The 25,530-nt window shown below is 53.0% G+C and overlaps 1 protein-coding gene across 1 annotated transcript in view; it reads left to right on the top strand.

Moving 5' to 3' along the window:
* Nucleotides 1–2,860: 2,860 nt before the first annotated feature.
* The window catches only part of GLP1R (glucagon like peptide 1 receptor), a 33,167-nt gene continuing 10,497 nt past the window's right edge, over nucleotides 2,861–25,530 (top strand). The window contains exons 1-7 of the mRNA XM_079148235.1: nucleotides 2,861–2,964; nucleotides 10,285–10,381; nucleotides 11,237–11,344; nucleotides 18,289–18,407; nucleotides 18,704–18,810; nucleotides 22,604–22,757; nucleotides 23,261–23,420. Of these exons, the coding sequence (XP_079004361.1) occupies nucleotides 2,887–2,964; nucleotides 10,285–10,381; nucleotides 11,237–11,344; nucleotides 18,289–18,407; nucleotides 18,704–18,810; nucleotides 22,604–22,757; nucleotides 23,261–23,420 (823 nt within the window). The 5' untranslated portion in view covers nucleotides 2,861–2,886. The remainder of the gene's footprint in view (nucleotides 2,965–10,284; nucleotides 10,382–11,236; nucleotides 11,345–18,288; nucleotides 18,408–18,703; nucleotides 18,811–22,603; nucleotides 22,758–23,260; nucleotides 23,421–25,530) is intronic.

The raw sequence follows: 25,530 nt of genomic DNA, 5'->3' as shown, positions 1-25,530 counted from the left end.
ACAACTACAGGATATGGCCATGGCACCTACTGTCATCTAGCATCCCTAGAGACAGGACCAGGAAGTGCACTTACTAGGGACAGACCTGGGCTGTGCTGAAGGGTAGCATCCTGGCCCTCCCAGAGCTGTGGTTTAGGGAAAAGGAGACAGCTAGAATCCAGGATGGTATATGCTGAGAGGAGAGGCAGCAGCAGAGCAAACTCACAGATGTGAAAAAGAGAGACCAGCCCCTCTGTATCAAATACCCTCACACGGCCTTTGTCTTCAGAGGGGAACTCCCGGAAGCAGATCCTGAAATGAGGATGTAAGGACAAAAATTAAAATGGCTTTTTATTTGGGGACTGACCCCAGGAAGCACTAGTCCCCTGCTGATGGATAGTGAGACAGGCAGGAAAAGGAAATCAACACCTGGGGCACCGAGCGGGAGAGCAACATGGGAACCTGGCGATCTGGGAGACAGCAGAATACACCTCTAAGCTGTCTGGTCCAAGAGGCCAGGAGCTGGGGTACTTGTCCTTCCACTTCTGTCCATCCACGGCTGACAGACGCTCCCAGGAGTGCTTGCCCTGCACTGGCAGGACACACAAAATAGTTCCTCCCCATCAGAAAAAAACCCTGGTAGAGAGAAAGTGGCCTTTTAAGAGCTTATCACAACAGTGATTATCACAATTGTAATATAAATGACTCAATGCTGTAATTACCTATTTCATCTCTCTCTCCTGCATTAGAACATAATATCTGCAAAGGTAGGGATGGCATTACCTCTATAACCCCAGGACCTTGCTCAGTGTGGCACATGGCAGGTGTTCAAAAGATACTTGCTAAATAAATGTAATTATGAGGTTGATAAATTTATGGTAAAGACCCTGAATACTCTCTTTTCTTCCTTCTCCTCTTCCCCTTCCCTATCCAGAATGTAACATAGTTTAAAAATTCTTTTTGACTTTTTTTCTTTTTTCTTTTTTGGTCTTCCTATAGAGAGCTGTGGTTTAAATATGGTTTGTCCCCTCCAAAACACAAGTTGAAATTATATTCCCACTATGAGATATTAAGAGGTGGGAACAGGTGGGACCTTTAAAAGACGATAAAGGCTCTGCCCTCATAAATAGACTAAGCCATTCATATAATTACTGGATTAGTGGGTTAATGGGTTAATGGATTCTCTGCAGTGAGTCTGCTATTAAAACCATTTTGGCTAGGTGTATTGAGAACTCCCTATCTCTTGCCATGTAATGATCTGAGACACTTCAGGACTCTGCCAACAAGAAGGTCATCACTAGATGAAGGCCCTCAATCTTGGACCAGAATTATAAGCCAAAATAAAACTCTTTTCCTTAAAATATATCCAGTCTGTGGTATTGTGTTATTAGCAACAGAAAGCCAACAAAGTAGTAAAAGGCCCAACATTTAACTGTGCCCTGTGCTTGGAATAATGGGTACTTTCCCAGCCTCCCTCACAGCTGGGAGGCCATGTGACTAAGTTCTGACTTATTCCAAGTCAACAGACATGGAATTGATGACTGCTACTTCCAGGGTATCTCTTTCTGGGTAGAGGTGTACCCATCTCCTTCCCTTTCCTCTTTCCTGCTGGCTGGAATTTGGGTACCATGGTTAGAGCTGAAGCAGCTACTTTCATTAGGTAGAAGGCTTAAACCAGAGAACAGCAGAAGCTAGAAGATCTGGTAACCTTAATGATGAGAGAGTAGACACCCCAATCTCAAGTTCAGCAGCCACCCCAATCTCAAGTTCAACCACCAGTCTTGCTTTGCATAAAAGTCCTTTTTTTGTTATTTGGGGTGGAGTTTTCTCTCCCTTGCAGCTGAACAATTTAACTCTAAGTAATACACAGAAGGTGGCTGTTAGACTGACTTCTGTAAAGAGGAAGGTACAGCTATCCTCACAAATTCCTTTTCCCTTTTGTAATGATGCAGACATGCCCCATGGCAGGTCTAGGGCTGGGCACTGCCACACTCGTGGTTGGAACAGTGGCATCAATATTCTTTGATGAGGGGATCCTCCTTTCCCATCTTTCTCCATTTTTCAAGGGAGTTTCAAAAATTATACCAGTCCCTCTGAGCATGCACTCCTCACTTACATGCTGTAAGAGGAAACCCAAGAAGCTATGCCAGCTCTGCAGGTGAGACGCAGAGTCCCCACAAAGCAGAGAGACAAAGATAGAGAAGACTCATGGGCACACATCACCACACCTGCGCGGGGCAGGCACTGGGGCTGCAGGGAAAAGCTTCGGAGCTCAACCGAATTCCAGTTGATCCACCTGTCGTTGTCCCTGCACCCCTAACTCCCCAAGCTTGGTAGTACTGGGCCTGCCTGGAAAACAGCCTGGGAATGAGAAGGACTTGGGGAAGAGGTGGCCGGTCTACACGGATCTTTCTTCCTAGGCACCGCAGCACTGGGGATAGACTTTCTAGAAGAAATTTGCCAGGCGGCGTGACCTTGGACTAGTTCCATCCGCTCCCCGATACTGATTTCCTTTGGGGTTCCTCAATGTGTGTGTGTATGGCGGGCGGTGATTCTTCTTAGCCGGGGAGCCTGGAGGCGCCGGGACCCGAGGGTGGGAGGCGGTCCCGCTGGTCGCTGAAAGCCGGCCAAGCGCACCGCGGGCGCTCAGAGCTGGCGGCCAGGCTCCTGAGCTTCCTAAACCCGAGGGCGCTCTCCGGGAGCGCTGCGCCGGGTCCCTCTCGGCCGGGACGCGGGCTGCGGGGCTACCCGGGCCTGGGCGGCGGGGGCGGAAGCCGCGGACCCCGCCCGACCCCTCCCGCGGGCGGGGCGGCCCCGCGCCGACTCCTCCCCCGGCGCCCGCCGGGGCTCAGTCGCGGCGCGCGGTTCCGCAGGTGGCAGCGATGGCCCAGTCCTGAGCGCCCCGCCATGGCCGGCGCCCCCAGCCCGCTGCGCCTGGCGCTCCTGCTGCTCGGGGCGGTGGGCAGGGCTGGCCCCCGCCCTCAGGTGAGCCCCGGGGACCCCGGCGGGGAGGGGGAAGGGCCTGCGGGCGCGGGGACCCGGCAGGGGCCCCCGGACTTGAGCGAAACTCCCTCGCCGCAGGCGGGGAACCGAAAGCCTCCCGGGGGGAGTAGGGACTGGGGAGTTGCGTGGCCCAGGTGGGCCCTGGACAAGGGACGACTCCCCTCACGCTGGCGAGGCGCCCATTCCTCGCCAGCAGAGCCCCTCTGCCAGGACACCAGCTGTCCCGCGGTCGCCCTGCGCTGACTTCTTCGTCGCATCCGTGTCCTTCCCAAACCACTTTCCCAACTCCTTCTCCTCCGTCCCCGCGGCCCTGTCACAGCCCGGTTCTCACTGCGGACCTTCCCCACCCCCATGCTGGACCCCTGGCCTGCGGTGCGTCCCCTACACTTCCGTCCTGTCCTCGGGGCAAAAACCGTGAGAATGCTCCTGGAAGGCTGAGAAGGCCAGGGTGTGGAGACCCAGCTTGTTCCCTTGGGCACCAGACCCCTAGAGCAGCCTTTGACTCATGGTCCCGGGGAACCTGCGGTAGTAACTTGTCCTTCCTCATGACCTCCCAGATGGGACTTGAGTGCTACCCCCGCTCCCTGCAGCAAACACACGAGGGTCAATGATCCTCCAGAAACACTCAGCCCCCCAACACACATACTCTGCTGACCCCCATTCTGATGCCCCTCAGATAGCCCCTGCCAGATTGCATGCTGGGACACCTCACTGGTCAGGAGAGCAGGTCACAGGTGGATCCTTGCAGTCTCCTCTCTGGCCCTCCCTGCCCCAGGCCCCTGCTGTGGAAGGAGGTGTTAGCTGCTTTTGGAGAGGGCAGTGTCCAAAGATGCTGGAATATGCTTGAGCGGAGAGGAGACACAGGTTTAGGTGGCCTGTCTTGGGACAGGGAACACTCCCCTCTCATCACCTCCCACTATTACTCCCAGACCTAAAGAACTGAGATCTTAAGGAGTGGACCTCTATAGTCTTGAAATTTGTCCCAGAATAGGAGAAATGCAGGTGGGGGCCTATTGCCTTAGTGGGAACAGATGCCAGTGCTGACTGAGAATCCAGGTGTGGACAGATGTGCCTCTCAGCTAAGGTGCCAGCACCTTTTCAGCCCCTAAATCCTTTTCTAGGCTCATTCCCTCCCTCTTTCTATTTCCAAGAGCCAATTACTGCCCCTGGTCCCAGGAGAAGCCCTCTCATTCCATGACACCTTCCTCAGGACTTCCCAGCCAGGCTGTGGCTTTCCCGGTGAAGTCAGGATCTTTCCAGGCCAGAACTGCAGACTCACTACCTATTCTCTCTCATGTTTACCTCCTCTTATGGGCTGGGATAGGATGGGATGGAATGGGAGGCTCTGTTTCCTGGTCCCACCTTGCTGCAGGCCAAGTTTGCAGAATTTGGTTTGGATGAGAAAAAGAGCCAAGGAAAAAGAAAGCGTCTATGGACTGGCTGTCTCCTCCCCAGCTCCTTTGCAAAGGCATCAGGCTCCCTGAACCTGCCCTTTCCTCTGATTCCCCTTTACTCCTCAGCCCTGGGCAATAACAGGACTGGGGTAGCAGAGAAGGACAGGAGGCACCACTGAGCAGAGAGGGTGGAGCTTTGGGGGGATGCTCTTACTGTGGGCAGCAGAGATGTGAGCAACACACGGCTTTGAGGTTAGTCTGCAGTAATTGTGACAAAACCTCATACGTGCATATAAGACTAAAAAAGTGAACTCTGCATTTTGTTTTCTGTCTAGGAGGTCAGCAAGGCTAGTTATTCCTTTATATAACTGATGGAGGGACAAAAGCTCAGAAAAAGAGGGTTCCCTGTATAAGGTAGCCCTGCAGTTTAGGAGCAGAGAAGGAAAAAAGGGGTGGGGCCTGGTCCCTTTCTCCTACGGACTGTGGGGAAAATTAAGTGAGCCTCTGAGGCCGGAGGCCACTTTCCTACAGGTAGACGGTGGCCGAGTCAACTTCTGATAAAGGGGACCTAGGCCCCTCCTTCGTTGTTCCTGGGAAGAACCACTCCCCTCCCCTGTTCCTCACCTCCCCAAGACCTTCCACAAAGAACTGGTCTCAGAGGAGACAGGCAAGCCTTTAACACCCAAATTAAAACCAGACAGGACGGGGTTCAGATATCAGGTTGGCTACTAGTTGGTGATCTTGGGTAGGATATTGGGCCATCCTGAACCTCAGTATCCTATTTTGGAAGTAGAAATGACAAACTCTATCATATAGGGTCAATGAGAGGATTGAGGTATTGGCACCCTGAAATGGCTACTTTAGTCACCTGGGAGTATTGACCTGTTTGTCCTCTGGAACCTGGAATTGTTCCCAGGGCTAAGAATAGGGCCTGGAGAGGGGTCTCTGCACTTTAGTGAAGGGCAGATGGGGTCTAGAGCTGTACCCTGGTCAGTGTGGACTTTGCCTTGAGCTAGCCTTCCTCCTGGATATGGACCCAGTATGGGGGTCAGGCTGCAGCGACCCAGAAACTCCTGCCTCTAGAGCCTTCCTCTTATGAAAAGCAGACCCTTCCTTCCCTGAAGCCTGTGGGGCCAGTTCCTGCATGCGTGTCTGCACCTACGTGTGTGTGAGATACAGAGAGGGGTGCAGGATAGAGGTGGCTGCAGAGAGACAGATGGGGGAGAACCGTGTGGACTGTGTGAACCCCGGTTTCTCTGTGTATCTGTACGTGAGCCTGTGTGTGACCATCTGCCACTCTGTGAGCAGCAGAGTCTAACATGTAATTGGGTGCCCCACAGTGTGTGTTGGTGACTCTTGTTTGATACTTTGTCTGTGGGAAGGTCTCTGAGTGTGTGTAATATGCTGTTAAGTAAATGGGTGTCTGCTGTTAAGTAAATGGGTGTCTGTGTGTGTGATGGAGGTGGGAGTGTATACTTGTGGTGGTGTCTCTGTGGGCCACAGTGTGGGTCAAGTATATCAGTCCAGAAGCTTGGGGTGTGTGCATGTGTGTTGGGGGCATGTGAATGTCCCCAGCAGTCTGTGGGTGATTATGTGTGTGGAGGGGAATGACCCCATGTCAGGGTCTCAGCGTTAGGCATGTCCTTGAGGGTGTGTGTGATAATGCATGGAGCGTTTATCTGTGCAAGGTTTCTTGCACTTGTGAGATGTGTGTGCTGTTCGCCTCTCCCTGCCCTTCTGTTCAGATACCTTCAAGAAGAAAAAAAAAAAAAAAAATGGGGACAAAGAGATAGGGCTCTGGCAGCCTCACCCTGCAGAGCAGTGATGGAAGGCATGATTTGGGCTCTGGAAGGTGGCAGGGAGGAAGGACAGGGGTCCTGAAGGAGATGCCAGGGAACCTGAAGGGCAGACCTACTTCAGGGCCTCCAGAAATTTGCCTTTGGAGCCCTCTTTGCTCCTTCTAGGAGGCCCCCCCACTCATATCTCCCACCTCAGTGGCCCAGAGAGGCTGTGTTTTTTCTCTCTCCTTCTCAACCCAAACGGTTTCCAGAAAAGGAAAGGACCTGTTCATATATTCACGCAGAGAAGTAGGAGGCCCTTTCCCCATTGCAGCCAGGTTTAGAGAGGAGGACCTTCCCGAGCCTTGGGAAGGCTGTCACCTGAGGGTTCCACCCCTCCCATGTCCTTCCTTCTGCTTTTCTTCCTTCAAATGCTGCCCACTGGCTCTGGGCTTGACAAGGTCCCAAGATTTTCATCTATTTATATTCAGTAACTCTGAATAGGATACAATGCCACTTTCCAGGTGAGGAAACTGAGGCCTCAAAAGATAAAACATGCCACACATTGATGGACGAGCTAGGATATAAACCAAGGACTTGTGACATCCTTCCCATTCTCATTCCCACAGACCACACCATTCCCTCCTGACATTCCCTTTCCTTTCTCCTCCTTCCTCCCCAAACTCCTAGACCTGAGTGATCCCCCTGCTTATTGTCCCCTCTAACCCTCTCATCCCCCTCAGAGAGATTCCAAGCAGCCTGGAAGTCCTGATTCTAAAAATTGCCTGCCGGCCCTTACTCTGGCCCTTCAGGTCCCCACTGCTGCTCTGCCTCCTGACTGTATTGCTGTGCTGTGAGGGGCAGGGACACCTGCATTGTGTCCTCCCCAATCTCTAGATGCCTCCCCAGGCTTGGAGCAGGAACTCAGATGGCAGGAGGAGGAAGCGGGAGGGAGAAGTGGGCAGGACCTCTCCCTCCCCTACAGTGCAGGGAGCCCCAGGCCTTGCCCAGTTCACTTAGCCATCGGCCATGTTTGCTGCTGGAAGATGTCACTAATTAAGCAGAATAACTGCTCTTTGGACATGAAAATATATTTGTTTCATCTTTCTGGGAGTGTGCTGATTCTAGAAGGAAAGGAGGAATAGGGCCCCCAAATCCAGGAAGCCAAACCTACCTGTTCCACTCTGCTGGACAGTGGCCATTGACTGAGCCTCTTCCTGTGCCCGGGCCATTCAAAGCATTACCTCGGCCCTCACCATGATCCTGGGTGGGTAGCAGTGTTATCATTCCATTTTGCACACGTGAAAACTGAAGCTAGAAGTTAAACTTGTACGAGGTCACAGCGAGTTTATGGGGGAGCCAGGATCAGGCTCACGTCGAGCCCAAAGCCAGGACTTCCCCACTCCTCTGTGTCTCCTGGACCTGTGGCACTTATTGGCCCTTCACCTGGTCTCACCTGGTCTTGTCCCAGGTCAAAGTCTTGTACCTGTCCTACCACTTTCTGCCCGCCCCAGCGTAACACTAACCCATAGTTCTCCCCACTCGCCAGAGCACAGATCTTCCACCTCTGTGCCTGGTCCGTGCCATGCCCTCCTGAAGTGCCATCCTCCTTGCTAACAGCCACCACCGTCCCTTCAGCGTACCCCCACCTCCAGGGCTCAGAGTCACCCTAGCCAACCACTCCAAGTGCTTCTGGGCAGTCTCTGTCATGTCACTTGCCCTGCAAAGCATTTGACCCCCACCCTCAAATAGCCCTTGACTCTCTACAGCCAGGCTCTAGGGGGCTCCTTGTGTTCTCCATGGCCCTCCACCCACCGCTCCCTAAAACCTGGCACACGCAGGGCTTCCCGTAACAGGAGTGGAAGAGGCCAGAACTCGGGGTCGTTGGTGCAGAGTGTGTGTGGAGCAGGGCAGAAATGAGGGCTGGAAGGCATTCGGAGATCCTGAGCCAGCACGGGGAAAGAACAGGACATCCCTATTACCGGGGAGCCCCACAAACTGAGGGAGAGACATAGCCTGTCCTCAGGGAACCCCAGTCTGAGGAGACAGCCCCACCCTCAGAGAGCCCCAGTCTGAGACATGTAGCCGCTTCCTCAGGGACCCCCTGTCTGAGAGAGACATGGCCCTGTCCCAAGGGACCCCCAGTCTGAGGGAAGACAGCCTGCCTCAGGGAGCCCCCGTCTGAGGGGATGCAGCCCGTCCTCAGGGAACCCCTGGTCTGAGGGGATGCAGCCCGTCCTCAGGGGCCCCCTGGTCTGAGGGGAAACCTAGCCCCCAGTTCAAGGGACATGTGGCCCCACCCTCAGGGAGCTCAGTCTGAGGGGCAGATGCGGCCCAATTCTCAGGAAGCCCCAGACTGAAGATAAGTTCACATCCATACTTGGCTCAGAATAGGTGGGAAGGCCACCTCTGTTTGGAGCTCCTTGGGTGTGGGTGACCAGGCCTGCTGTCCTGCAGGCAGGTGCTGGGCTCCGCAGGCCTCCTTCTCACTCCCTGCCTAGACATACCTTCTGCCCCGTTCCCAGCCGTGACCTTGCTTCCTGCCCATTTTCCCCTTGGAAACAGAAATCAAGGGGGCGTTCTCCCTGTCTCTCCAGCAGCAACCGCTGCCTCAGCTGCATTCAGGGCCAGGAGAAAGAGGGAGAAAAAAGTGGAGAGGTGGGCTTTATACGCCTGGACTTATTCTCAGGAAAACCACGTCACCCCCTCACCTGTGGCTAAAACTCACGCCGCCATGTTTACTGTTGGGATATTTGCTTTCGTTTTCTTCCCTCACCCCCAACAAATACTGTCACTCTTTGCCCTCAGAAGAGCCCTGTTCTCCAGTGTGGCCCCCTGGCAACCTCAGCACACTGCAGGATGTTACTGGGGCTCAGAGCAACCCTGACAACTTCTTGAATTTTCTACGAGGCTCAGGATACACATGTTGGCACCTGTGACTTTTGCAGAGGTGTCTTTTAAACCACTGCTCAGCTCCTGCCAGGGCAGGACTACCCTGCTGCCAGGTCTGGTGTATGCTTTGGAGCACTGTGAGTCAGGGGCACCTGCTTCTGAAATGCTTTAATTTCAGCCCACATGTACATTTTTGTGATTTCAAAAAGTGAAATTTTGTTTTAAATTATGTACAGACCCTGAATTTTATGCAAGGGTCTCTCTGGTCATTTTGGCAACTACAGCCTCACAATGAGGAATCTTTATAATCTTTAAGGCTGTTAAGGAAACAAAGTGTAAATGATAAAGCACTCCAGCCCCAAAGGCAGTGCGTGCACACACACACGCACACACACACACACACACCACCACCACCACCACCACCACCACCACCCGCAAAAGCAGACGTGCCGAAGGGCAGTGCCTGGGGGAATGGGCTGTGTGAGGTTCATGTCCCCCACTCACAAGGAGGGACCCTACCATCACAGGCTGGACTTTAGCATTCTGGAATCTTCTAGACACCTTCCACTGTGTCCGTTCAGGATGCCTCCTTGTCCTGGTGGACAGGGTTGGGCTGCGTAATGGATCTGCGTCATGTTAGAGGGTAGCTCTGGAGGGCCTGTAGCCCTCCTATGTCAGCGACTGGGTTTTGAAGGAGGAAGGCTCTGCCGGTCTCCCCGAGTGTCACTGCACCCCACACCCTCAATGCTCCAGTGTTGTCACCGAGCTGGGGAGCTCCAAGTCTTAGCCTTAGCTCCGTTTCCTGAGAGGCTGGGTGCCCTTGGTTGAGGCCCTCTCCCACTCTGTGCCCTCTTTTAGAATGACTCAAAGTGCAGGAAGCCTCCAGGTGGGCTGAGGAGGCAGAGGGAGGTGGGGAGCCCCAGGCAATAAGGCGGCCCTGGCCCTCAGGAAGTCCCTCTCCTAGGCCAGGGCGTGAGGACATGACCGAGTCACACACGCTCTGCTCCCCTTCACCTGCCATCCCGAGAGTTCCTACTTACTACCTTCACGGCAAGCCCCGAAAGGGTACAGATGAGGAAGGCTCCCCTTGTTCCCCCCGTTCAGAGGGGCCATTGCCTGGTGAGGTCTGGGTCTCTCAGGTCCCCTGGAGATCAGAAGCCCAAGAGGGCGGGAGCGAGAAGGTAGGTGAGGGCCTGGCTGGACCCACCAGGTCCCCATCTCTGCCCTTTCCCCTCCAGGGCGCCACCGTGTCCCTCTCCGAGACCGTGCAGAAATGGCGAGAGTACCGTCGCCAATGCCAGCGCTTCTTGACGGAGGCTCCACCTCCGGCCACCGGTAAGTCCAGGTGGGGCCCTCATCCTCAGAACTCTCCCCAGCCGACGCTCCGAAAGTGGTGATGGAGCCCAAGTTCATGGTTGGGTGTCATTTACTTCTCTGGGATGTCATAGCTGCCCTGTGTCCCCAGCCCTTTGCCAAGCTGTCCCCTCACCTGAATGCCTTTCTGTCCCCTTTCCACCTACCCAGAACCCAGCTCAAGCACTTCCTTCCCCCAGGGATCCCTATCATCTTTGCCCAGCCGCCCGTGCTGGGCTGTGGGTGACGGTCTTAGCTGTGTTATCCTCCCCTCCTGCCCAGCTGCAGCCTCTCAGAGAGGGACCCAGCCTTTCCATGTCGTATCCTCCTCAGCCCCTGCTGGCCTGTGCATAGGCTGAAAGTCCAACAAGCGCATTTATAAGAGTAAATATTGCAGGGAGTTTGTGAGGTGGTTTAAAGAGCACAGTATCCTGGTCAGATGGGCCTGGGTTCAAATCCTGACTGTGATTATAACATGGTGACCTGAGAAAGGTTTTCTTAGTCTCATAAGCTCCTGTTTCTCTGTGATCTGTGATGGGTGATCTAAAAGTGGGCCTATAGGGATTGTTTATTGAGCACTTACTATGTTCGTGTATTTATATAACAGTCTTTATCCCCACAAAGCCCTATGGGGTAGGGGATACCCCACTTTACAGAGAAGAAACAGGGACCAAGTAACTTGCTCAAGCAACTTGTTCCTGCTGTGTGGGAAAGAGCTTGACATACAGTAAGCACGCAGCAGAGGTCAGTGGAGAGTGACCTCCACGCTGGGGAGAGGCAGGGTGTTCCAGGACTCGACACTGGCAAGGACTCTAAGATGATCCCCTCTGCCCGCAGGCCTGTTCTGCAACCGGACCTTTGATGACTATGCCTGCTGGCCAGATGGGCCACCAGGCTCCTTTGTGAATGTCAGCTGCCCCTGGTACCTGCCCTGGGCCAGCAGTGGTGAGTTTCCCTCCCTCGCGTCCAGGAAGCCAGGGAGGGGCACTGCTTCCTTTCCTGAGATGCAGCCCTCCCGTCAGAGTGTCTGCAGGCCCCCCAGTGAGTGGTCTTCCTGCCTTTCCAGAGCTGGGGGGTGGGGGTGGTCAGTGGTGGTGGGTATCAGGACGGCCTGAAGTGCAGCCTGGGCCTGAGGCCTGTGCTAGTGAGCATGGGGTGTGAATCAAGACAGAAATGTGACCCCTCCAATCCAGTAGTCAGGGACAGGGCCAAGTGGGAACAGATCCTGGGGTGGCGGGGATACACAGGTGTCATTGCTCTGGTATGAGTGTGTACGTGCGTGTGTGTCGACAGGTGGCCCCTACCTGGTTGGGACACCTATCCACTTCCTGATTCTTCAGGGGCTCACGGGAGCAGTGAGCAGGGTGCTGACGGGATGGTCCACTGGGCTTTCTCCAGCTCACTCCTGCCTGCAGGGGAGATTCTGACCTGGGAAAGATACAGGGGAGGTGGGAGGGTCACTGGGTCCAGAGACCTACAGAGGCTGCAGGGGACACTTGACTAGGAGGGGTAATTAATGTGCCCCCTCCTCTGTCCTCCATCTCAGCCTCCCAGGCTGAGGCACCACAGGATTCAGGAGTTGGTCTCCATGGTCTCCATAACAGAAGAGGCCTCTCTTATCATAATAATAATAGCTGGTGTTTATCGAGTACCAGCCAAGTCCTGTGCTAAAAGAGGGACATTTGTGTAATCTTTACAGCCACCCTGTGATCATGCTTGTCTAGATGAGGAAACTAAGGCCCCAGGAAGTTTAAGTCGCATGTTCCAAATGAGGTGGTAAATGGCACAACCTGGATTTGAACTAGTCCCTGCCCTTACCCTTGTGCCGGGAAGGCCTGAGCTCAATAGCAAACTGGCCCACAAGCAAGAGTGAGGGAAAAGTGGAGCAGTGGGGTGCCAGGGACTTCCTGGAGGAGGCGGCCTGGCTGGGCCTGATGTGAGCTTTACCTCAGCAGAAGAGACTGAGATCCAAGGAGGCTGCACCTTCTCCCTGAGGCGCACAGAGATGTACAGGGAGACAGGCCAGGGAAGAGGCAGGCACCCGGGGAGAACCAGGAGTGTGTCAGTAGCCCTTACACAGTCCTCTTCACTGTGGCCTCTTGTCAACACTTTACCTACATGAGTTTCTTCTGTCCTCACAACTCTCCGAGGCCACAACTCTGCTTACCCTCTCATTTTCAGATAAGGAAACTGAGACACAGAGATGCTCAGTGGCTTTTCCAAGCTCACGCAGCTAGGGAGCAGCAGACCCAGGATCCGTTCAGGAGGCTGGTGTAGAGTGTCAGGCTCTCACAGGGGACGCTGCTGTCTGGGCACACCCTCGGGCAGTGAACTTCCTGCCCTCTTCCCACGAGCCCTGCAGTCCCCTGGCTCAGCCTGTAGAGGGCCTGACTAGCGGCGTGGGCAGAGCGAGTTCCCAGACCGCTGTGCCTGGATTTGCTTGCTCTGGAGGTGGATAGAGCCAGGCCACAGGGATGTGGGGAGCATCGCAGGTCCTTGAGAAAACCATGGCTATTAATTTTTCCCACCCGTCCCACATACCTGCCTGACCTCCCACATTGCACACACATTCCCTGTCTCTTGAAGATTTGGGACTGCTGCTGGGCCTCTGCCAGCCTCTAGACCCCAGGGAGCCAGGCGTGGGACAAGGCCCATCACTCAGCACTAAGCGCCCCCAGCTCTGCCTGCTGCTTGTGGCTCCATCCATCACCTTTAATTTTATTTGAGCAGGAAATAGGTCCTGGTGGTGCCCGTTTATGAGCGAACACGGTTTTATTGCTTTCTCCATGAAGATAACGGCCTCTGCACAGGCCCCCTGCCAGCCTCCTCCCCCTCCCCCGTCGCCAGGCTAATTTACTCCCTTTTTTGACACTCGGAATCACCGACTCTGCCTCCTCTCCCTGAGTTAGGGACCCGCAGAGACACCCACCAGGCTCCAGCAACATAATTGCTGTTTCTGGCCTGGTGCTCCCCCAACAGATGCTGGCACTGGGGGCTGCTTGATCCCATCCCAGGCATATGGGGAGGGGAAGGGGCAGTTCTGGAGCTTTCTTGGGTTGGCCCAGGCAGCAGCCAGTGAGAATCTTCTCAGTATGAGCTGGGGTTGGGGAGAAGGAAGACATTGTCTCATGCAGGGCCCTGGCAGAAACCATGCTCAGTAGGAGATTGAGAGCGAATTCAGTGGCAGGGTCCCTTACACAAGCTGGGCAGGGCTAAGGGACCAATAAGGCATATATGAAGCACCAGGAACTAAAACAGTGGAAAGCTTTAGCTCCCCTAGACCTGAGCAGCAAGGGGCAGGAGTGGGACGGGGGTCCCCACGACAGCTGGGGCTGAGATGGGAAGGTCACCAGCAGGGCCGTGGCTGCAGAGGGGAGAAGCCACTGCCAGAACTTCAGAACCAAGCAGGAAGGACTGCTGTCCTGTCTTCTGTCAGCGCCACCCATTGGTCAAACTCAGCAGAGGGCCAGGAGCCCAGCGACACCAGCTCAGGGATCAGTCTTCTGGGGCACAGAGCAGAGCAGAGGAGTGGGCCATCTGAGAAAGAATTAAATTCCAAACAATGACCAAAGCCCTGCGCCATATCTTCGTGAGGAGCCAGGGGTGCCTCAAGACCTTTAGGGTTTGTGAGTGTGTTGGAGAGAAGCGGTGACTTTCACCATGGGGCTGAAACCGTCAGCCCAGTGGCCCTGGCAATGGTGCTGAGGGAGGTGGAGTATGGGGTATGGTATAGGGATGACTCCCAGGGACAGGTGACATCCTGGCCAGGCCTGGCAGAATAGGCAGGTACAGAAAGGAGAAGGAGGGCCCTTCACAGAGGGAGGACATTCAGGCAGCACCGTGGACATGGGGCCACAGTGCTGCACAGTGTCCCAGGGAAGCCGGCCCAGTCTTGAATTCTGGCCCTTCTGATTGAGCACCTGGGAGCTGGGGTGGTGCAGAGAGGGTAGGAGCAGGCGTGGAAGAGGGGCGCTGGGGAGCGCCAGGGGCGCTGGGGAGCGCCGGGTGCGCTGGGATGATGAGCTTCAGAGCCTGTGGCTGCGCCAGGGCCTTCAACAGCCATTCACCCAGCAGCAGCCGTCCTAATTCCAGCCTCATTAGCTGCCCCTCTCCTGATTTCTACCTGTTTGTTAGCTTAGTTCTAATTATATGAGAGTCATAAAATGCTTTTAAAATAGCCTATCACTCACAGTTCTTAGAAACTCTGGCAGGTGCCTCCCCTGAGTAATGTGGAGCCCAGGAGCTTTTACGGCGGGCTGCGGTTGTCAAGGGGAGACTGAGGCACGAGCTGGGCCCTAGAGGTGCTCTGGCTGAAGTGGTGGCAGATCCTTCTCTGGCGTTTTCTGAGTGGCAGCAGGGTCTCCACTGTGACCTAGTGTTGAAGATCAGCTGTGCACCATGCACTTCACATACTTTATCTCCTGGGAAAGTTGGTTCCCATTTTACAGATGAGGAAACTGAGATCCAGGGAGGTGATGTGACTCACCCAAGAGCCCACAACTGGTTGAGGGCAGAACAAGATTTGAACTTGTGTTGGTAGAGTTGGGAACCTGGGGTCATTCTCGTAAACCCTGATGTTCCATGTGACTTACCTGCCAGTTTGGGGAGGGCCCGTTCCTTGCCGCTCTGAGACTCAGCATCCCCATCTGTACAATGGGACCCAGTGGTCTTTGATGGCTGCTGCTGTTGCCAGGGTGTGGGAGCTAATGGATTCATGAGCAGCTCTCCACAGCCCTGAGTGTCCGAGTCCTCATGGAAAGGTGGCTGTTAGCTTGATTACAGACGCCGCAGCAGTTTCCGGGAGGGGAAGTGTTTAATTGGGGGTATTATTTCCAGGCCAGGGTCTGACTTAATGAAATATCCCTGGGCCTCCTGGCACGCAGCTGCCTGGTTGCCTCCTTGTGTTGACAAGACGGAGCCAAGCCCCTGGCTGTAATTGACCAGCTCCTCCCAGGTCAGATAAAGCCTGGCCGATAAGCAGGGCCATGTCCAAACCCAGCCCACCTCCAGCTAAGATGTGTGTCTGGGGACCATGGGCTCAGACAGGAACCTGCCCTGGCTTTTAATATTTGATGCTAATGAAGGATAACTGACAGATGCACTTGCACAGGCTGACTGAGTGTCTCAGGGACACAGCAGTCCCTTGACTCTGTGCCAAGAATATACACATCTGTGCACACACCACTTCCCCAACCCCCCAGCTGGCCCTGAACAGAGGACCCAGAAGAATGCAGGCTCCCCTGGGGCAGCAAGGGCGAAGAGACCTGCTGGCATGATCGACATTGTTGGCTGTTAGCAGCAAGTTTGGCTGCTAACTTTTGTCCTCTGAAAGCAGAGAGCTAGAATCCTGACTGCTACTTCTAACTGCCTGATCTTGAGCAAATCACTGGACTTCTCAGAGGCTCTTCATCTGTAAAATGGGATTGACTATGTCTACCTGCACAGGTGTCAGGCATACGGCAGGTGTTCAGAAACCAATTCTGTGAAGGCATAGCCTGCAGAATAGGCTCTGACACCTGTTCATTGCCCACAGCGTCAGCTCAGGTCCCCGTTACTGCTCTTGGAGATATCTACAGCCAAAGACTGGTTTTGCTACCTATCAGATGACTTGACCCACAGTAAAGAATTTCTGGCATCCATGCTGCAGATAATAGAGGCATTTGGGGACCCGAGAGGAGCACTTCAGACCAGTGCCTCCCCTTCCCTGCCTTGCACGTGCCTGATGTTGTTTGTAAATGCTTTAGAGGGCTTTCCGGTGCCCCTCCACTGCTGTTCCCACCACCAGGAGTTCCACCATTAGATTTCAGGTTTTCATTCCTCTCCCAGGTGAAGTCTCTTAAAATGCAGGTTGTGCTGGGGATGTAGTGTAGTGGTGGAGCACTTGCCTAGCATGTGAGAGGTCCTGGGTTCAATCCCCGACACTGCAAAAAATAAACAAGTAAATAAAATGCAGGTCCTTCCAGAAGGAGTAAGGCTGCAAGTTGATTTGCATGTGATAGTATCAGACAAATTCTGTCTCCTGAAGACGGACCTGGTCCACCCTGTGTTCATGAAGGAAGAGGAGAGAGAGCAAAGAGCAGGGGCTGTCAGGCTGGGCAATGGGGGTGAGTGACAGGGAAGGACAAGGTCCAGTCAACAGGCCCTGCTGGTACATGGTCCAGACCCTGCTAAAGGTCTCCTAGCCATGTGACAACAGCCTTAGGATCTGTAAAATAGAGCCCCTGTATTAGCAGGCTGCCCTCCAGGCCCTCGAGGGACACTCCTCAGCACACATGTCACAAACCTCTTTTTACTGCTAATCTCTCCACCTGAGCACTGACCAGCCACTTGTCACCCAGGACCTCTGGTGGCTTCTCCATTCTCTCTCTCCCCCTCACATTGTGCCTGCCTCACACAGCTCAGGAAGCTGATCTTTTAAATCTTCTAGGCTTTTGGAATTTAAAATCTTTTAAAATATGTTCCCAGCCAGCTTCCCTCCCAGATTGCTGTGTTAACTCCTCTGTCCCTTACCTGTTCCCTGGCCTGGTGCCAGACTCAGGTTCCCTGCAGGCAGGTGAGGAATGAGGTGTTTTGTCCTAGACACAGGTAAGCACTCTCCTCACCCCACATCAAACCTGGGACCACAAGCCCACCTCCCTGGGTGGGGTTAGATGGACCATGGGACTTGGTGGAGATACTCTTAGCACCTGGATACCCAGGTGGGATGGGAATGGCCACAGGTGATGTCCCCCTCCTAGCCCTGCTAGGCCTCTTTTATCTCCTCTGGTTTGTGTTTGTGGGATTCCTTTCCAAGGAGTTTTGGGGTTTTTTCTCATGAGAGCCTTGATTCCCTGACCAGGGACTGTGCCTCACCCCCAAACTAGGAGCTACCTGAGGGCAGGGGCTAGGTCGTTCCCTTCTCTCAGACTAGGAGATCTCCAAGGGCTATTTCTATCCCCAAATACGACTAAGGGTTACTTGAAGTAGAAGCTTTCTCTTCCCCTTTGAAGGGAGAATTTCCAAGGGCAAAACCCATCTGCACCTGGAGACTGTGTGTTTCCTTTGGATCAGGTGGTCTTTGAAGGGAGGTCTGTGTCTCCTGTATCAGATTGGGACTTCCTAAGGGCGAAGATGTGTCTCACCCTCAGGGAGGAATCACTGGGACCTCTGCCTCAGACTCGGTCTCCCCTGGGAGAATAGAGCTATGCCTTCTCAGACTGGGTCTCCCCTGGGAGAACAGAGCTATGCCTTCTTAGACTGGGTCTCCCCTGGGAGAATAGAGCTATGCCTTCTTAGACTGGGTCTCCCCTGGGAGAACAGAGCTATGCCTTCTTAGACTGGATCTCCCCTGGGAGAACAGAGCTATGCCTTCTTAGACTGGGTCTCCTTGAGGACAGCCTTATCTTTCCTCAGACTGGAGTTCTCTGAGGACAAACTTGTCTGTCCTGGGACACCCTGAGGTAGGGGCTGCCTCCTCTCTCTCAGGAGTTCAGAGCCTCAGGGTCTTCAGTTTTCATAGGATCTGATGTCCTCAAAGAGTCTGAGAGGGAAATTGGGCCAAGTTAGAAAATCAGAAATCATAGACGGTGACTGTGGTAGGGATTTATCTCATCTCAGAGATATGGGTTCATCCCACTGTGTCCCCTGCTAGCCAAGAGGAAAAGCTGAGGGTGAGCCTGGGTGACCCTCACCTTGGTGACCTGCTGTCCCATCCCTGGACCATCATGGTTTATGGGATGGGATGAAGGTGTGTGTGTGTAGGTGTGGGTGTGTGTGTAGCAGGTCTGAGCGCAGTACTGTCTCATAAGTGGAGCACGGATGACCTTCAGGATGGGAAGGACAAGGGCCGTCTAGCGCTGGACAGGCTGCCTGTCTCCAGGCGGAGGCTCAGCGGCCCTCTCCCCTCCCAGTGCTGCAGGGCCACGTGTACCGGTTCTGCACAGCAGAGGGCCTCTGGCTGCACAAGAACAACTCCAGCCTGCCCTGGAGGGACCTGTCGGAGTGTGAGGAGTCCAAGCGAGGGGAGAAAGTGAGTTTAAGGGCGGTTCTGAGCCCAGGACCCAAGAAGCAGGGCCTCCACTGTACAGAGTGGGCCTCTGGAGGGCCTGTCTGCTCATCTCATGCATCCCCTACCACACCATCTGGGGCCTTGGAACTTTCCAGGCCCTCTAGGGCTGTCTCCATAGGTTATCTCTTTTTTGATTCTGGGATCCCCAGTGGGGCCTGCCTGGGGCCCTCCATCCATCCTTACCCCCTGGGGAGGAAGTATGAGGAGTGAGGGGGCAGTGGACTACACCACTCTCACTGTCTCCCCGCGTGCTCCAGGGCTCCCCGGAGGAGCAGCTCCTGTCCCTTTACATCATTTATACGGTGGGCTACGCACTCTCCTTCTGCGCCCTGGTCATTGCCTCCGCCATTCTCCTCAGCTTCAGGTAAGGGGGCTGGGACCCCGGGAGGGGGCTGCTTCATGCTCACTGCCCCAGGTAGAGGAGGGGAACTCCAAACCAAAGCAACCATGCAGTAGGCCCTTCTCTCTGGAACTCTGGAGAACATGAGATCAAAAACACAGGACAGCACTGTGTACTCAGCCTGATCTCTGCTGTGTAACTATGTCCATACATACTGCAAAAAAGAACCCTCCCACCTTAACGGCAGTGGAAAATCCTGGGGATCCTCTCCAGTGAGCAGGTGGAACTTCAATAACCAATAATTCAGTGTGATTTTAGGAACAATCTTGGTGATTCGAGATTCTGCTCTTATGGCTGTAGAAAAGTTCTTCCTTAGGTCTAACCTAGATGAGACATTCCTTCTAGACTAGGAGCTGGGGAGCAGTTTCCTTCCATTCCCTCTGGGTACATCAGAGGAGCTGGGGTCAGGGACAGGAAGACTTCTGAGAGTGGGGACAACTCTGAGGGCAGGGACTTCAGGACACCAGCCAGTAGGAACAGGAAATGTGGTATTCCTTCTTTTGCCCCCAAATCACCTGGTACAGTGCTGAGCATACTGTCAGTGCTCAATAAATGCATCCACTGAACAAATAGTCTCCTCTTTTATTATGAAGCATTTCAGAGATTCAAAAGTACAGTGATGAATGCACTCCCTGGTGACCACGGGACCCGCCCCCCTGGCCATCCCCACCAGAGGAAACCCCTGGCCGTACCTCTTAAAGTTCCCACTCATTTCCTCATCCTTGCACCACGTTTCAAAGCCTTTGTAAAAATATACAGCCCAGCTTTGTGTATTTTCAGTAGTATATTGTGCATATTCTTCTGCCATTTTTGTGAGATTCACATTAGTCGGTCATTCTCCAGCATCAATTTTAACAGTTATTCCGTATTCCCTTGTTGTAACATGCCCTATTTGTCTGGTATCATTTTAATGGATAATTTTTTTCAGAATTGCAAACCTCACTGTGACGGGCGTTCTCACCTATGACCCGTTGCGTGTTTCCCTCGGGCTTATAAACCAGGGGTTGAACAGCCCAGCCAAATACCACTTGCTTCTGCAAATTTAGTAGGTGGTATTAAGTTTCTCTTCAGAGTAGTCATTACCAATTTGCCCTCTCTCCAGTAGCAAAAGAGATTCCTTTGCTTAACATCCTCCCCAATATTTAATATTTTTAGAAATTAAATGTTGCTAATCTGAAGTGTGTGAAATATCTCATTATGATTTTAATTTGCATTTAATTTTTAGTTTGAGTCCTGGAGAGATCAGGCATTTTTTCATGGTTTATTCTATGAATTGATTGTTCATATCTTTGGCTGAGTTGTTATTGGTCTATTTGGCTTTTTCTTATTTATTTCAGGCACTCACTGTTCTGGATACTAGTCCAGGATATACCCTCTCTGAGTCTGTGACTTGTTTCTTCACTCAGTGTATGGTGCCATTTATGCACAGAAGGTCTACATTTTAATGGAATGAAATTATTCTACTAATCATTTCCTATTGATAAAAAAATTATCAGTAAATGTTGTCAATTGATACAAATTAATTTTATCACTTGATAAAAATGTATTCTTTTCCAAAGACTGAATTTACTTTATGCTTTTCTGTAAGAAATCTTATTTCATCCTAGAGTCACAAAGATAGTCACCTATATTTTCTTCTAAAAGTGATAAGAGTTTTGCTCTTCCCTATGGTTCTCTGATCCACCTGGAACTTATTTTTATGTATGGCAAAAATCAGGGACTTAATTCCATTTTTCCCACACATATATATAATTGATTGCTCAGTACCATTTACTGATAACCCATGCTTTCCCTCTTGGTTTGCAATGCCTACTCTATCATGCAATAAGTGTCTATATATTTGCAAGTTGGTTTCTGTCATTTATACTCTTTTCTATTGGTCTATTTATGTGCCCTGTCCCAAAACTGTGATGCCTTATCTCCTAAAGATTTATTAGAACTGGGCACAATGGCACGTGCCTGTAATCCTAGTGGCTCAGGAGGCTAAGGCAGGAGGATTGCAAGTTCAAAGCCAGCCTCAGCAACATAATGAGACCCTAGGCAACTTAGAGAGAGACCCTGTCTCAAAATAAAACAAAATATAAAAAGGGCTGGGGATGTGGCTCAGTGATTAAGAACCCTGAGGTTCAATTCCTGGTACAAAAAAAAAAAAAGATTTATTAGAACTCCTATTATAACAGCAACTGTACTTAGTGGTTCTTTAGAAGTTCTGGACTATTCCTGGTCCTCTGCTCTTTAATTTTTTTTTTTTTTTTTTTTTTAAGCAGGGATTGAACTCAGGTAGCGCTTAGCCACATCCCCAGCTCTTTTTTATATTTTGTTTTATTTTGAGACAGTCTTGCTGAATGACTTAGGGCTTCATTCAGTTGCTGAGGCTGGCTTTGAACCTGTGATCCTCCTGCATCAGCCTCCTGAGTCACTGGGATTATAAGCATGTGCCACTGTGCCCAGCTTCTTAAAAAGTTTTTAAAGTTCCATAAAAAAGTTGATGTTTTTATTACAACTGCACTGAATTTATTGATTAATGTGGGAAGAATTAATTGACTTCTTCAGTTCAGTGTCTCTTTTTATCCTTATGTATGGAATAGCTAGGTGTTTCCATTAATTAAAGATTTCTCTAATGATCTGAAGTAAGTTTTATGCTATTCTCCATGATGATCTTGCCCACCTTCTTGTTAGACTTATTTCTAGGTAGTCAATTAAAATACTATAAATGAATTACTGTTTAAATTCACTTTTTAAGTGTTTGCTGCTGGTATGTGTAAATGTATGTATTGGCAACCTTGCTGAACCCTCTCCTTGTTCTAATAATTCAGCCCTCTATTGGATTCTCATGAAGATAATGTCATCTACAAATTATGACCATTTCGTTTATTTCCAATTCTTATTCATTTTTTCCTCTTGTCTTATTTTAGCAGCTAAGATCTGTGTACATATTGAATAGAGGTGATGATAGTACAGGTCCTTATTTTTGTTCCTGATTTAATTTTTAATTTTTTAATTGTTTTAGAATTTTTTTGGTACCAGGGATTGAACCCAGGGATGCTTAACCACTGAGCCATATCCCCAGTCCTTTTTTATATTTTATTTAGAGACAGGGTCTCACTGAATTTTCAAGTCCCTTGCTAAGTTGCTGAGGCTGGGTTCAAACTCATGATCCTCCTGCCTCAGCCTCCTGAGCCACCGGGATTCCAGGTGTGAGCCATTGCACCTGGCTGTTCCTGATTTTAAAGTAAATATTTCCAGAGTTTCTCAGTGAAGAATGTTTTTTCCAGTTGGGTAGACAGCCTTTTTCACCTTAAGAAATGCCCTCCTAGTTTCAGTTGGCTACACCTTTTTACATGAAGGATATTGACCTTGTATCCAATGCCTTCTGAACTCCTTCCAGGTGCCTAGCCCTACACTGCCTGAGTGTGCAGACCAGAGGCATTTAACACATGGGCCCTACCATGAAGGAGCAGAGTCCCCACTGGGGAGACTGATGCTCACACATAAATCTCTTTGCTAAGCATGACTGTATGAGAGAAGATGCTGCAGAGAGGCGGAGGGAATGTGCTGGGAGGAGCGGGCAGAGCTGAGGCTTCCTGGAGGCAGGACTTGAGTTGGTCCAGAAGGGTTTTCCAGGTGGTGGGGAAGAAGGGCCTTCGTAGAGGAAGGAAGAGCTGAGAACATGTCCTGTGGTGTGGCCCGAGAGCCCGGTCTTTAGAGCAGAAATGTCGGCCACCTTGCCAGGGAAGGGCCCTGCTTTTTCCCTCAGACACCTGCACTGCACCCGGAACTACATCCACCTGAACCTGTTTGCCTCCTTCATCCTGCGGGCCCTGTCCGTCTTCATCAAGGATGCCGCCCTCAAGTGGATGTACAGCACGGCCGCCCAGCAGCACCAGTGGGATGGGCTCCTCTCCTACCAGGTGTGTGGGGTGACCAGGAGGCGCCTGGGGGCAGGAGGGGAGGGGTGGTGAAGCCCCGCTTCTCCCACTGCACATTGGCCTGGGACGGGGAGGGCAAGGGCCGCCCAGCGTTCGCACTCAGGGAGCCCTAGTCCCATGGGAGAGGCCGTCCATTTTGAGACCTTCCAGTCTGATGAGGGAGGAGTCTCATCAGAGACCCAGTCTAAGCGTGGAGACCCTGTCCCAGGGAGTTCTCAGGCTGGCCAAAGGGAGTGGTCTTTGAAGACAGATCTGGGTTTGAATCCCACCCTGCCTCTCTGAGACTGTCTCTCCACTGGTGGGGTGCTCTCTCCATGCCCCTCCCCTGGGGGCAGGAGGGTTCACCGAGCTAAGGAGGCACTAGTCCTGTTCAGAGGATGTGAGCTTCCTCATCCTGCACTGACCATGGCAGGGCAGGGAAGGGTATCAACGGGCCTGGCAGGAGCAGGTCCACAGTCCTCACTGGACCCTTCCTCTGCCCCCAGGACTCGCTGGGCTGTCGCCTGGTGTTCCTGCTCATGCAGTACTGCGTGGCGGCCAATTACTACTGGCTGCTGGTGGAGGGCGTGTACCTGTACACGCTGCTGGCCTTCTCCGTCTTCTCGGAGCAGCGCGTCTTCAGGCTCTACCTGAGCATAGGCTGGGGTAAGGCTCGCTGTCTTTCACCCCGGGCCTGCAGCATGGGGTGGGAGACCCTGAGCGCCAAGGAGCACAGCCCACTGATTAATCCTGGGCACAGGACCCCTTGCCGAGGGGATCACTAAGGCACCGCAGGGGGTTGTGGCCCCTCACTCCACGACATACCTGTTGTAAAACTGTCCTCCCATAATGGAAATCTCCAACCCCATCTGGCCACCTACCACCTCTGCCACAACCACACAGCCGTGGAGGCCACTGCCCACAAACCCCTGCTGCAGAGGTCCTGTAGGCAAGACCTCCACACAAGTCCTTGGCAGCCCGAGGCCCTGAGGGCAATGGCGAGTCGGGGGGCCTTGAGGTGGGGAGGGGTCAAGAGGGAGGGGCCTGAGGGGGCGGGTTCTGCCGCGTGATGAAGAGGCCGGGTCAGAGGAGAGCTGTGGAAGCGGGTGGACCGCGCATGTGCCTGGAGCCCAGCTGGAAATGTTCTAGCCAAAAAAGTTTGGCAAGAACCATCGTGTCTTTTTTTTTGCTGGAACATTTCTGGTTGTGCTTCTGCCTCTCGCCATGTGGGATTATGATGGGGGGCAGGGTTGGCGTTCAGCCGGGGTCTGAGAGCCCTGTGCCACCAGGAAAGCTCGTGAAGTCCCTTCCTGGAGGAGCCCGCAGGCACCGCCTGGGGCGGAGTCCAGCGTAGGCCCTGCCCTCGTTCCCCCAGTCTGCGGGAGTGTTTGCACATTTGGCGTCCGCACACCTCCCCACCTCAGCTTTACTGTCCATTCGCCCTTCTTGGTTCTTCCTTTACCTTCCCTCAGATGCTTTGGCTAGTGCTGCCCAGGACTCCAGCGACTTCCCAGCCCTGCCCCAGCAGCCTCCTCCCAATTTTCTCCCATGCTGGTCCTGCCTCTGAGCCTTCCCAAGTTCTTGGTTCAGGAATGTCCGGGGAGCACCTCCCAGGGGCTGCCAGCCCTGGCTTCTGGAGGCTGCCTCAGGCTGCTGGGTCCTCAGGGCTCTGTCCTCCCAAGCCCTTGGCCTCCCTGCCCTGTCCTGACGGCATTCATTTTTGCTGGTGTGCCTCCATCCCATCGCAGAAGAGAAGCTCCAAAGAGGTTTCAGTGTGACTAGTATCTTACAGACACCAAAGCCTAGAAAGGGACATGGACTTAGAAGAGCAGGCACTATTGCTGGGCCTCCTGACTCCTGGGATGCCTGCAAAGGGGTCTGCAAAGGGGTGCTGCAACTCTTCAGTCCCCTACAGGCGCCTCAGCAGGATCAGGCCTCTGTGCGGGTGGCAGGTAGGCCTGACTTCCAGTCACAGATCCCTGCCTCTCCCTCCTCCCCCCTCCCCCAGGACCCTCCCACCTGCACCTAGGAGGCCCTTCCCTCCCCTCTCAGGCGTCTTCATCCTGCCTAGCAGTCTATCAGGCAAGGGCAGCTGGAGAGCCCTGCAGCTCCCTGGCATGGGGGAGGAGGCAGGCATTGAGGGCCACTCAGGGAAGGCTGTTCTCAGGGTGGGGGACTGTGTTTGTCCATTCTGGGAAATAGCATCAGTGCTGTTAGTGCCTGTCACCATAGCGACCCAAGGGCAGGACCAATCAAATGGAGGGTGTAATGTGTGCAGCGGAACAGGGTGGTTGGTTGGGACTGGTGGTGGGGTTACACAGTGGAGGTCTCTGCATGGGAGGTGGGGGAAGGGGTGCTTTTCCTACCAGCTCACATCCTAGCTCAGGTCTTAGGGTGTGTGGAGAATGAGGGCAGGACCAGAGAGATCCCCTCCCTAACCAGAACATTTCACTTAAGGACTTGGGGTGGGGAGAGGCAGAGATGGACAAAGGCAGAGGAACAGAAAAGAGTGAGTGAGCAGCATTCACAGAGAACTTGGGACTCCGTTGTGATACCAGGAGGCCTGGCCCAAGTTAGGATGCTCAGGAACAACTTTAGGCTTCGTGGACAAGCAGAATTAGAACTGGGACTCCAGGGTAGTTCGACTGAACCTCAAAAAGACACATCAACTTCCACCATGGTCTGTGAGCAGTTGGGTACCCCTGGAAAGTGCAGGGGAGGGAAGGTGAGTGAGGATGAGGAGAACATCACTTCCCAGAGCCAGTTCTCTGTGTCT

Source organism: Sciurus vulgaris, assembly GCF_902686455.1.
Source record: "Sciurus vulgaris genome assembly, chromosome: 7".
Classification (NCBI taxonomy): domain Eukaryota; kingdom Metazoa; phylum Chordata; class Mammalia; order Rodentia; family Sciuridae; genus Sciurus; species Sciurus vulgaris.
This window is presented reverse-complemented; position numbering and strand designations above follow the sequence as displayed.